The sequence below is a fragment of the Colletotrichum tamarilloi genome (genome assembly GCF_030869305.1).
Source record: "Colletotrichum tamarilloi strain Tom-12 chromosome Unknown Scaffold_53.1, whole genome shotgun sequence".
Taxonomy (NCBI): domain Eukaryota; kingdom Fungi; phylum Ascomycota; class Sordariomycetes; order Glomerellales; family Glomerellaceae; genus Colletotrichum; species Colletotrichum tamarilloi.
In genome coordinates, this window is record NW_026849436.1 from 1 (window position 1) to 12,316 (window position 12,316).

General features: G+C 55.5%; 4 protein-coding genes across 4 annotated transcripts; 1 reads left to right on the forward strand and 3 right to left on the reverse strand.

Annotated features, from left to right (window-relative positions):
* Positions 1–1,234: 1,234 nt before the first annotated feature.
* CTAM01_10807 (chitin synthase) lies at positions 1,235–4,971 on the reverse strand (the record flags this gene model as incomplete). Its single annotated transcript, XM_060526819.1, has 2 exons — positions 1,235–2,442; positions 2,493–4,971. The coding sequence occupies 2 exons, from the start codon at positions 4,969–4,971 to the stop codon at positions 1,235–1,237; spliced, it is 3,687 nt and encodes a 1,228-aa protein (XP_060378467.1).
* Positions 4,972–6,240: 1,269 nt separating this feature from the next.
* On the reverse strand, positions 6,241–8,241 carry CTAM01_10808 (ABC transporter; the record flags this gene model as incomplete). Its single annotated transcript, XM_060526820.1, has 1 exon — positions 6,241–8,241. One exon carries the CDS (start codon positions 8,239–8,241, stop codon positions 6,241–6,243), a length of 2,001 nt encoding a protein of 666 aa, XP_060378468.1.
* A 586-nt stretch (positions 8,242–8,827) lies between these two features.
* Positions 8,828–9,348, forward strand: CTAM01_10809 (proteasome maturation factor UMP1; the record flags this gene model as incomplete). Its single annotated transcript, XM_060526821.1, has 2 exons — positions 8,828–8,833; positions 8,911–9,348. The coding sequence occupies 2 exons, from the start codon at positions 8,828–8,830 to the stop codon at positions 9,346–9,348; spliced, it is 444 nt and encodes a 147-aa protein (XP_060378469.1).
* Positions 9,349–10,059: 711 nt separating this feature from the next.
* CTAM01_10810 (uncharacterized protein) lies at positions 10,060–10,907 on the reverse strand (the record flags this gene model as incomplete). Its single annotated transcript, XM_060526822.1, has 2 exons — positions 10,060–10,214; positions 10,268–10,907. 2 exons carry the CDS (start codon positions 10,905–10,907, stop codon positions 10,060–10,062), a joined length of 795 nt encoding a protein of 264 aa, XP_060378470.1.
* Between the last annotated feature and the right edge of the window lie 1,409 nt (positions 10,908–12,316).

A 12,316-nucleotide genomic window follows, 5' to 3' on the forward strand; every position in this document is an offset into this window, starting at 1 on the left:
CGATCCCAATACGAAGTTCGCGAACATCAGGGATATCCATCGGGCTCAAATCGAAGCGGGTGAAAAGGAGGTTATCACGGCTGAATCCAGCGACTCTGAATGCCCTAGTGAGGCTGGCAGCTGTATTGTAGTGGGTGTGGTTGAGGATCAATAGTTAATAGTAATGAGGAGGTTGGGTTGTGATCCCATCGTTTTTGTGGTGCCAGAAACAGGGGGGTGCCAGGAAGTGGGTATGTTGACTTACATCCAATCTCGCTTCCAAGCGGTGAATACCATCGTACCTGCAATGCAAGTCACTCTTTGGGATTTCACATGCAGTTCTCTACCTGAGAATGAGTCTGACTCTCAGCAGTCAGCCTTGATCGGCTCTGCAAGCCTTCGGACGTAGCTACCTGCTTAGACAGCTGAGGTAGCAGATGGGACTATCACAAAATTACATGACACAAGTAGGACCTGTTTGGCTTTGAGTGGCGAGTTATCTACCGGTCACGTATGCATTCTGCTACAACATACCTCATGCCGAGCCATCGCGGTGAGAGGAAAGTTGTACGCGGGGATCGCCGTCGCGTATGTAACTCTCATCACATTCAGGAGCAAAGGTTCATTTACGTAACGATCACCAGAGAATAGGAATCTAAGGGGAGCGAAAATGAGTGTCATGAAAAGAAGAAACAACGTCCATCTCAGGCCGACTTCGCCCTCGAGACATCATTCCTATCATTCTTTTTTGTTCGTGCTAATTCTCATCTATCTACACATGACTCTTTCAATCTTTCCTTTCGCATCTCTTCATGCTCATGCCGCTTACGACATATCCTGCATCAGCATCCCCCGCCATTTCTTCATGATTCCCAACCCCCGAACATTGGGATCCAATACGTACACGACATTCCACCTAGCATTCATTACAGCAAAAAGCATTTCCTCAGCTCTCATCTCATTTCGTCTCGTTAGGACGCAAAAAAAAACACAAAAACCCATGTGATATCTCTGAAGAACAAAAAACAATTAACGAGTCCCCAAACTTACCTCCTTGCAACTTTTTTCGCAATAGGAGATGAAGGAGAATGCAAGCAAAACGTCGACCAATAAAACGCCTCAAAAAAGCTGCAAGTCAACTCGTGACAGTCGTCAAAGAATAGCAGAAGGAAGGCCATCGCTGTGTATATGAAGCAAAAGCAAGAGTGCAAGAAGCAAGCGCCGACAATCGGCACCGATGGTGATTGAGTGAGGATCAACGCTTGAACACACTGCTGAGCTTGCTTCCGCCGACGCTGCTTCCAACACTACTCGACACGCTGCTCATCTTCTCGCTGACCTTTTCGCCGAATCCGCCCATCCACTTGGGCACCTTGAGACTCATGCGCACCTGGCCGTCGACAATCATGCTGATGACGTTGAGAACAGCAAACGTGGTAGAGCCGATGGCGCGGAAGAGAGCCAGAATCGCCACAGACCAGAGAATGAAGGCAAGGTAGTAGTTTTCACCAATGCCGCGTTCGCTATACGCCTCAGACACGGCCATGGCGAGAATGGCGTTGCAGATAAGCCACGAGAGCACCATGTAGGTACGCACGCTCTTATAGTAGTCTTCCTGCAGCTGCGCCTCGGAGATGGGCGAGGGGGGAACCTCGACGCGATCACGGAGGTTGCGAAGCGCCTCGTCGTAGCCAGAATCGATATCAAGCTGCTCGGATGGCATTTCAAGCTCGACACTGTTGCCCTTTCCAATAGCGCCACCCAGATCAGTCTTCATAACGTTGTCTCCCTTGGTACCCCAGGTAACGTCGTGCGTGTTGCAGAAGGCGTATACTTGCAGAGTGCAGATGTACGCAGGCAGAAGCATGAAGTACTGAGCCGCACTAGTGAACAAGTGCCAGGGATCCAGGTACAAGAAGGACATGACGAAGTACAAGCCGATAGTCGAGAGAATCGAGACAATGAAGTTGGTAAAGACGTTTTCGCCCATGTGAATCTCCGGATTGTCCTTCTCCTTTAGCTGACGGATGACGATGTAGAAGGTGGCAAATGTCGTGTAGATCATGATGATACAATACACGACGATACTGAAGAGGTACAGTTTCTTTGCTCCTTGCGGTCGATTACCGAGCGATAGGATGAATTGCGCACAGATGAGCAAGACACAAGTGTATCGTAGGACCGTGAAGATGTATTGACCAATGCTGTGACCGAAGGGATCTACCAGGGGATCGCCTAGACCGCCTGCGACGAAGTAGAAGGTCAGGTAGAAGTTTGCCAGGGAGAAGTAGGTGAAGATGAGCTGCAGGAACTGGTAGATAAATTCAATGTGAAGGAGGATCTTGCGAGTGATGGTGTGATCAGTGTACCAAATCTGCTTGAAGTGAACGAGAGAGTACACAGCAGCGAAGAAGGCACCATTCAGCCAACGACGTCTCTGCGAGATGAACTCAGGAACAGTATCTGTAGACTATGTCAGTAATTGTAAGCTATGATGAGAGCAGATCTCTTACCTGGCACATCGGTTTCACCGTGACATCCCTTCACGTATTTCAAAACCCAGCTTTCACCACGCTTGGCGACAAGCTCCCAGCAAAGGATACGATCCTCGGCGAGGTACATGTTTGCCGTGAACACGTCTGCATGCTGACCGTGCAGCGTCTCTCCCTTGAAGTACTGACTGAGAGGACCATGGCCCGTCTCGTCGTTCTGCAGAGCGTGATATCGGTAGGCACTGAGTGCACCGGGCAAGACGGTAATGTACCCGAAGATGGATTCAAGAGGCTTGTCGAGAATGTTGGACATCTTGTACTCAAAGTTCTGAGAGGCGACAAGGGGGTTCAGGAGGTTCACTCCAAACTTGCCCTTCATGGCCTTGATCTCTCCGCAAGCACCGGCAACGTTGGAGTCGTTGTCAAAAGCCTTCCAGAGGTGGTACAGAGATGTACCGCCGGGCCTGGTACCAACATCGAGCAAGATGCACACGTTGGGGTTCAGAGCCTTGCCGAAAGCATTGAAGAACCAACGGTGTGAGTTGAGCTTCCTCTGGTTCTTCTCCTTCAGACAGAAGATCAACTGGCAGGGCACGATACCTTTTTCGGCACCCTTGAACTTGAGATCGGAATCGAGCGAGACTTGTGTTGTGTACTCGTAGACGTGGGCCTGCACTGCCTTCTGGTTGACGTAGTTCTTGGCGATGCCGTGCTGGTAGACACCCATTGCCGCCAATGCATCGAGCGTGCGAGGATGAATCTTTTCTCTGCCGTCAGACACAATGCAGACAACAATCTTTTGCCAACCATTATCACCCCATGTGCGCGATTTTGAACGAGCGCAGAAGTGAGAAATGTTCTTCATGACGGCGTACATGGTTCTCGTGAAGCCAAACTCGTCCTCGTTGTACATGGTGACACAGATGAACAATTCCGTCTCGCGAGCAGTTTTGCCAATTGACTGGCGAAGCTTGTATCCGCGTTCGACAAAGTCATCGGGGTCGCAGGTGACGGCTGTATATCTCATGTGGGTGAACTCGACCTCGTCGCGGCGAGGCAAGAAACTGTAAAGAATGGTAGGAATTTTACACTCCAAGACCAGCTCTCCGTTGATAAGCTGGACCTCCTTTCTCGACATCTGCGGTGCGCGAACACCTCGGCGCTCTTGCATTCCATCCGGAGCCGGGCCGTAATGCTCTACTTTCTCATTGATGTCGGTCTCTGCATCTTCCTCGCTCAGCGTAACCTGGTCGTGGGACATGTACGATTCTCTCATCGGCTGGCTCTCACTGATGTCGGTCTCGGGTCCGAATACGTCGTCGTTATCGTGGAGAGGGATCGATACTGTGGCGTCATCGGCAAAAGCGGCAGAGTTACGGTTCGCACCAGTCGAGAACAACGGCGCAGGCGGAAGCGGTCGTCGGGGGCTACCACCATATCTTGAAGACGGAGTTCCCGGTCTGGGGCTGCCATTGAGGTCTGATGGCTCATAAATGCCCGAGGCCGGAGGTCTTGTAAAGTCCGACGAGAGGCGGGAAGGGCTATATGTCCTTGTTGGTGAATGACGTCCTGATTGGTACTCGTACGGGTAGTCGTCCTGATACTCCTGCTCGTAGGTGCGCTCGTACTCGCGGGCGTAATCGCGGCCTTGGAAGGGAACGTAGGTTGAGTCGGGCGGCGGCATGCTCGGGGGGTCTCGAATGGACGCGGAGCGGTCGGACAAGATGGACGACGCATAGGACCGTCTGCTGGATCGGGGCCTGTTGGTTTCCTCATGTGAGCTTGTGCTTGCGTTATTGGTAGAATCATCTGACAATGGAGGAACGGGACAACTGGAGGACTGGTGCAGTTGACTCTTCCGCAGCGAAGGGCCCTCTGGTATGGTGGGGAGACTGTCCCGAATTTGCGACTCTCTGATGGAGTTGGGCCTGGTCCTTTTCTGCAACTTTACAGTAGAAGACCGCACCGGTATCCGAGAGGTGCGCTGAGCGTCTGCAAAGTCGACAGCGGCCACGCCACTTAAGCGCGGTATGTAGACGGGTGCTGGGGACAAGGGTGAAGTTGGATTTCCTTCCTCCTGCTGTCTCAATGCGTCGAGGTGGTCCGGCGTAGAGATCACCGGGTCTGCAGCGTCCGACTTCTTCCTGCGCAGCGATAGAGGGCGTGGGAAGAGGTTGGGCGACGACTCGGGTGTCTTGTGAACCTGCCGAAGGCGAGGAATAGAAGATGCGGAAACAGGAGTAGTAGCAGAAGTGGAAGAAGCATGACGAAATTGTCGCGATGCGCCCTTGGCGCCGCTGACTGGTGTCGAAGCCGAAGTCGACTGCTGGGGCGCGGAGGGAGTTACGTACGGTGCTCTGTCCATGATGGGCTCCTCGACTGAAGTCAGTAGTCGAATGGCGGCGGGATTGTTGGAGCGTCCCGTGGGAGTGTCGTCGTCGCGGTCGTCGTAGGGTGGGAGGCTGTAGTCGGGCGGTCGCGAGGGGGTATTTGGGTCCATGATGAGATGTTGTTTGCGCCGCCGGTTACCGGGACGAAACGGTTAGAGGAATGCTGTACTGGATTGTTGTTCAAGGGCCGGGTCTCGTAAGGGTGTTCTTTGTTTGCAACGGGCCGGCGCCACGATGGGATTGTGTGGGCGAGGGATCGACGTAGCTCAGGTCGGCCTCGTGGCGTCAATTCGGGTCCTAGTGAGTGTCTCGATGACTGGAATGAGGGTCCAAGACGTAGGTGTGAGGGTGTAAGTGTCGAAACTCGACAAAGGGTAGCGCCGTTGGAAATTCTCAATGGGAATCCCAAACGGCAAGGTTGGTGATGGTGGTAGTGGTTATGCTAAAGACTAGCTTTTTGGCAAAGTGGGATGGATCTCGAGAGATGATATGAGAGGGAGCAATGTGCCAGAGAGCAGGAGCAGCAAGGGAGGTAAAGCATCTGGGCAAAGCTGCGGGAAGGAGGGTCAAGTGTTGGGGAGGCTGGGGGGAGTCAAGAAAAAAACGTGGATGGGCAATCACTCTGCGCCTGTAACCTGCGCCATTCTCTTTCTCACCTCTCGGATACGCAGCACCTTAGTGTCTCTTTTGCTCCCAGCGCATCCGCGAGTGTGTTGAGGGGCAACAGGGCGGATCGGAGACTTCGATGGCGTTGACGGGGCAACGGGACACGACTGCAGGGGATTCGTGTGGTGTCCCGCCTGCGAAAAGCGGGCCGGCGAGGTACAGCGCAGGGGGGCTGAGCCTGTTCGTGGGACCTCGTAGCGGTTAGCGCCTTCTTAGCGCCCCCGGGGCCCGCTGGCCGTTCCTGAACCTGTCGCCCAAAATGGATTGATTACCTCACCTTAGGTAAGGTACAAAGTACCGTGGGTCGTCACTCACCTGCACATGCACCTCATCACTCCGCCAAATCTGTCAACTCTTGCACCCATGGCCACAGCACGATCTTTGCGCCAAACGGTAATGGCAATGTAGCAAGGTAGCTTTGACAGGCCCACGGTGGAGGAGGGCTTGGATGATTTGCTTTTGGTATTCAATGTCTATCTTTTCCACATGCGGCTCTTTCTACGGATACACTTTGGTACCCAACGTCTGAGATATCTATCCCACATGGATGATGTGCAGCTCACCTCTGGGGTAAACAATCACCTACCTACTTCTATATCCACCAAAAGTCTATTGGCTTCTCCTGCCCTCGTTCTCTCAGTACTGTTGTCCTTTTGGACCAACTTGTTCTCCGTCATGTGAACTGCCAAGGAAAAACATTGGGTCCAGAGATATCATACACCCCAAAGAGCCCTCCACCGCTTCTCATCCGTCCTCAAAGGCCCATCAAACCGCCCAAACCGCGCCGGCAACCCTTCGTTGGCCTCGGGCAAACAAATCCACTCTCGCACACAATCCGGCACTTCCTCCTTGATGTGGCTGATACAGATCAACGCTTGCCTCTCACTCAACCCCCTGACCCGCACTCGGCCTGCCTTGGCTACCTCACTGTCCACGATGCGCTCCCCGCTATACGTCTTCTCTTCTCCTTTAGCGAGGAAGAGCATACACTTGTCTCTGACAGCATCGTCCATTCCGCTAAATGCCTCGTCGAGCACCACCACGTCGGCATTCTTGATCACAGCGCGCAGGAGCAACGCGATGCGCTGGGCGCTGAAGGAGAGACCGCCAAAGAGGTAGTTATCCGACCAAGAGAGGTCACCTCCGTCACCCGTGACAGAAGACGATGAAGCCTTTTGATATCCCGGGTTCAACTCCGGCGTGAACCACCGCAACGTCGCCTCAACCTTTCCCCGTGCCTCATCATCCAACACAGGAATACCCTTGAACGTATCCGCCCAGGCATTCTCCAACACCTGTCGAACAGTCAAGCCACGGGGCATGTGCTGGTGCACCTCGGGACTCGAGTGCCCTATCCGTGACTGTATATCCCAGAACGTGACAGGCCGCTGCCCAGACCCGGGCTCGGGCAACCTGCTCCGGCCAAACAGCTTGATGGGGAGGGAGTACGTCTGCGGGTGATCGGAGCACAAGAGAGACACGACGGTCGTCTTGCCCGACCCGTTCGGCCCGAAGACGCCCCATCGCTCCCCTCGCCGGACAGTCCAGATCAGCCCGTCCTTGGGCCCGGACGGCGTCTCCTGAGACCAGTTGCCCAGCGCGATCTTGTTCCCGTACCGCACCTGACACCCGTCCATCTCAATCAGCGGTTCACCCACAGCCGTCTCCCCAGCAGTCGAGAACGACGTCTCAGCAGCAGAAGAAGAAGAAGCAGACTCAACAGCATGCGAATCCTTCTCTCCAGCCGAGAAGAGCCCATCCCCCTCCACCCCCCTCACAGTCAAAACCTTTCCCATCTCCACAAGCGAATGCACAGGCAACCTCTCATCCTCCTTCAACCCACCCTTCCACACGCCCCTCACATACGTCCTCAACCCCTCCAACACCTCCTCCTTAGGCCCCATCGACCCAACCTGACAGTCCCCACGCAAGTACACCAAATGCGTGATCCACTCGGGCAGCGGATCCTGCGGCCGCGCACTCAACACCAGCCTCGGACTCGCCCGCTCCGCGATCCCCTCCAACACGGGACTCAACCCGGCCACGGTCGGGGGATCGAGCCCCATGAACGGCTCATCCAGCAGCAGCACCTCCGGCGTGGCCAACAGCGCCCTCGCGATGCGCGCGCGACGTCCTTGGCCGTTACTCAGGAACGCGACGGGGAGATCCAGCAGCGGCTCCAGCCTCAGGTCCTTCACGACCCTCTCCACGAGCTCCGGCGGCATTAGGTTCTCCTCCCCCGGTAAGGTATCGAGCGGATTCAGCTCCGTGTTGCCGATCAAGTAATCCCGCAGCGAGAAATCCGTATTCTCCCTCCTCGACTCGTATCGCGCGGCGAGGTACGCACTCGTAGTGTGCCCGCCGCCCAACCCGCCGTCACCGTCGAAACCGACATATTGTATCGCCCTATTGGCACTCCGCAGGCGTGGCGGGACGACCTCGGTGGAGAGGTACGGGTACGTTCGCGCCGTGGGCGGGATCGCGAGGTGCTGGCCGCGGAGGACCTGCAGCAGCGTCGTCTTGCCCGAGAGCGAGGGGCCGACGATGCACCAGTGGTTCTTGTTCTTGTCGGCGGCGGTGGCGGAGGACAGCTCGAGGTTCAGGTCCGTGAAGAGGGGCGGGTTCGGGTGCGTGGTGTGCGTGTTGGGGTGGCGCCGGTAAAAGGAGCCGTTGGCGATCCTTAGGATCGGGGGAGAACGATTCGGTATCCTCATTGTGATTTAAAGAGGGTGTATGTATGTGTGCCTGCTTCAATGGGAGAGATTGAGCGATTCACTGTCTGAGCGAGCGGAATCAACGCCAATTAACCACCGTTACCCTTGATATCGCGTCGTTGGGATAGTCGTGGGATGACTTTCACATTGTGACTCTTCCTTCCCCTCGAAAAAAAGAAAAATCCGGGGCAGCTTTCCCCGGACTTTTGGGTACAAGTACGTAAAACCAGCTGCGATCTCGGTGTCGAAGCTCGGCCGTCATCGCCCCACCCGTAATGTGGATCCGTGTCCGGGGAGCGGAAAGAAAAGACCGACAGGGATCAGGTACGCTAAGGATTGAGGTTGCCGCGCCTGCATTTCAGCCTGGAAGTCACGTGCGATCCATCTCGCTGAGGTAATGGCGGGACCGACTGGCACGACTGGGTAGCAGCAGCCAGCAGGCACGCCGGAGAGCTCCAGGCACATCAACGCAGCGCAAGCTCCCATAATCGTCACCCAGCTCGTTCAGCTCCATCTCAATCAACACGATCCCCCAAACGAAACCTCTCCTCCCAATAACCACAGTCCACCCCGAAGAACCTTCAAGATGTCGGTATGTCGTCTCCCACCTCCAATCCACCTTCCCTCCATCACGGAACCCCCTCCCAAACTAACATCGTCCCCCTCCAGATGCGAATCGTCCCCGCCGCAAACCAACCCACAACCTTCGCCGCAGGCGCCAACGCCCCCTCGGCACCGGGCGTCCATGACACCCTCCGCGCCGGCGTAGGCCAGTCCGCCTACGACGCCAAAGACAACGTCGCCGCCTCCGCCCACCCTCTCGAGTCCCGCCTCAAGAACTGGGAGGCCACCCAGGAAGGCATGCGCATGGAGACGCTCCGCCGCACCTTTGGCCTCGCCGAACCCATCCGCCGCCAGATGGAGCTCAAGATTACGCAAAACGGCGAGTGGCGGCCCCTCGCCCTCGGCGGACAAAAGGCCTCCGTCCACGAGGAGATCCTCCGCGGCAAGGACTCCAGCGTCACGTGGGAGGACGTCTACTCCGGCGAGGAGAGCGTGGGCATCGTTGGTATGCACGACGAGATGGAGAGGAAGCTCAAGATTTGAGAGTAATAGAGAGAAAGCTTGAGAGATATGACGGGGTTGGAATGACCGAGAGCGGACCTGGGCTCCTGGATCAGAGGGATGCGACAGGAGGACCAGGGTTGGAATTGTATTACTACGATATGCGTCATGACATCAGGACGGCGCGGCAAAGGAAATGTCAAGGCCATAGAAGGAATTCACCGAAGCGTCCAGGTAGATGGAATAGAATGCGTTCTACTATCCTATGGACAACACCCATAGACGGGGCGTGGAGAAGAATCAACCAGAACAAATACACAAAGCTATGATACGCCGTTGTACTCCGAATGTCCCCTTATTGTCTTCGCTCTTTGTAATACGCTCGATGGATGTCGGGGTGGCCTCCATGGAGAGAGACACGCAAGACATGAGAAAAAATCAAAGACCCATCGCAACACCGTGACCGAAGGCCTCACCAGACCGACTAGCCCATCCATTCTGGGCACTTCTGGAATTGCATGCATTGTCGAAACCATGACCCCGGCTAGGCCCCTGCCTCTTTGTATCGTGTACCGTACCATGCAGAGCACTCAAGCCAGATTGACCCAATGGAGTCTTTTCTCGCCTGCTCTTCTTCCATGCATGTCATTCTCCCCACTAGAAAGGAATGGCTCTTGTTCGGCGGGGGCGAGATGTTAAAGGAAAGGAGTGATGATCGCAGAAGAAAAGGGCCCAGATCTTGGGACCGCTCGATCATAAGATAACACAGCATCCACCGCCACCTTCTCGGTTGCGGCCGCCGCCAGAGGTTGACTTATTGCCTCCCTTAGGTTCTTCTTCCTCAACGATATCGGCTGGCCGGACGGTCATGTGTACAACGTTGGCTGCCTCAGCACTGAAGTGGTATTCTGGAACAAGGTTAGATGAATCAAGGGAAACGTAGATATCAGGGAAAACCTACGTTTCAATTGGTCCTTATCGTCCAGCAGCTTTCCGAAATGAATCAAACGTATACTGCTGGGGCTCGCAGGCTTGGCATCCCATTCTTCACGCCACTCCCTGAGGATGAGTTCCTTCAAGGTATAAACACTGATAGTGAAGGGGTCCTTCTTTCCGGCCTCGGTCAATCCAGGAACATTGACGTTTCTCTTTGTCAAGTACTTTTCGTCCAATTTGTAAGGGTGCCTTGCACCAGTAGTGAGCAACAGGGTGATGTTGCAGACTGGGCCATCCGCTGGAGAGTTGGTGACGGGCTGGACGTCATCGACAGAGGGACCGATGGCCATGGAGTCATCCTGAGTCTTGGTCGCTGGCGACGAAAGCGAGTCCTTCTCCTTTCCTTTGGTTGACGGCTCGATTGAATCGTCGGCATCGCCCACGGCCGACGTGCTGGCTTCAGGCTGTGTTGATGCCGCAGCGCCGGGTGTCTTGCTTGATGAAGTAGTCGTCGGCCTCGTTGTGTCTGCTGCGGCGGCGTCGGCTTCCGTCGACGAGGATTGAGGGAGGGTCTTCATTGGAATGGTATCCTTTGGCGCCGCCGAAGAGTCCTTGGGTGATTGGCCGACGGTCGTGTTGGCGTCGGCGGGTTTGGTATCGGCCATTGCGGATCACAGGCAAGAGCAACGGCAGCGTCGAGCCTCGAGGAGCGCGGGCTCGTGGTGATTGAGATTGGAACCGAATCGGATACAGTGGCTCAATGCATGCGGCAGTCTGCGAAAAAGTTGAGGATATTTCGACGAGTGGGATCTCAGTGTTTCGCGGAAGAGAATCGGGGGGATGAATTGCAGTCTTCGGGTGAGACGGTCAGACGCAGAGGCACAGCGACGCAGAGACGCCAGTCGGGATGGTACCAGTTGGCGTGGGTAGCAAGGCCGGTGTTGTGGCAGTTGCCAGGATTTGGGGGGGTCGTTCAGGATGTTGGACGGGAACGCTGAAGGCGGAAGCGGGTGGTAAAGGCGGGTGATCAGTGCATCCAAAGCGTGGGCGTTCGACCAGTCCAAGTTCAAGCCCAACCAGCGAGGTGGGAAAAAGGAAGGATAAAATGGAGACCCGGGGCCGAGAGTTGGAGAAGGAGACGTGGGAGAGAGGACCTGACGGGAATGTCGAATGGGGAGATGGCTTGGCGGAACTTGGAAGGCGTGGCTCTTGGGCCGTGGGCCGTGGGCGTTGTCTCTCTTTTCCACCTGCACTCCAGTCTCCAGTCTCCAGTCTCCAGTCTCCAGTTTCCAGTGCTGGGCTCGGCTGGGCAGGCTGGGGACGCTGCTTTGCTGAGGCCGGGCGAGTGGACTGGCTGACTGACTATACTACCACACTACCTAGTAATCCAGACTAGGCAAGGTAGGTAGGTTGAGTGGACGGGCTGGGCTGGATGGCTCGGCAATGATTCCGTTCCAACTTCCAAGTTGTGCTGGAGGCGAAAGAGTCGCGGAATTTGCCAGGTACGTGTGCGAACAGATCTTCTCTGTCGTCGGTAGGGAAGATCATGTGAGTTTGCTGCTGGTAGATGATTGTATCCGTTCCCGAGTATCGGTAAGGTATGGTTACCTAAGGAAGGTCGGTCGGTAGGGGAGAGCGGTGCTTCGCTGCCGAAGCGGCGTTTGGTCGTCTCGTGTCTCGATGGTTACCCTCACGCTCTTCCTGGCAGGAATGTACCTCTAGGAACAGTACGTGAGTACCTGCCTTACGGTAAGGTAATCGAGGTGGGCACGTATGTAGACAAGACTAGACAGGGTGGTGCTATGACGATGTACCCGGCAATCACGTCGTCTCCCGTCGAATTTCCGAGCGGTCGGTATTAGTCGAGTCGTGCGGGCTGTTTCGTCTATCAGGCCCTCCTTGACAAAGCTGCTACGGCGGAGGCGGCGGCGATGGCGATAGACGCGGCGGCGGCGGATATCGGCAGCAAAGGGCGAAGCCGATCAAGGGTCGAGGATGTTGTGGAGGGTGTCACAAGCTTGCTCTCTTTTATCTTCTTCTCGGTCACCAAGTTCCAGCTGCTGTCCTGGTCGTC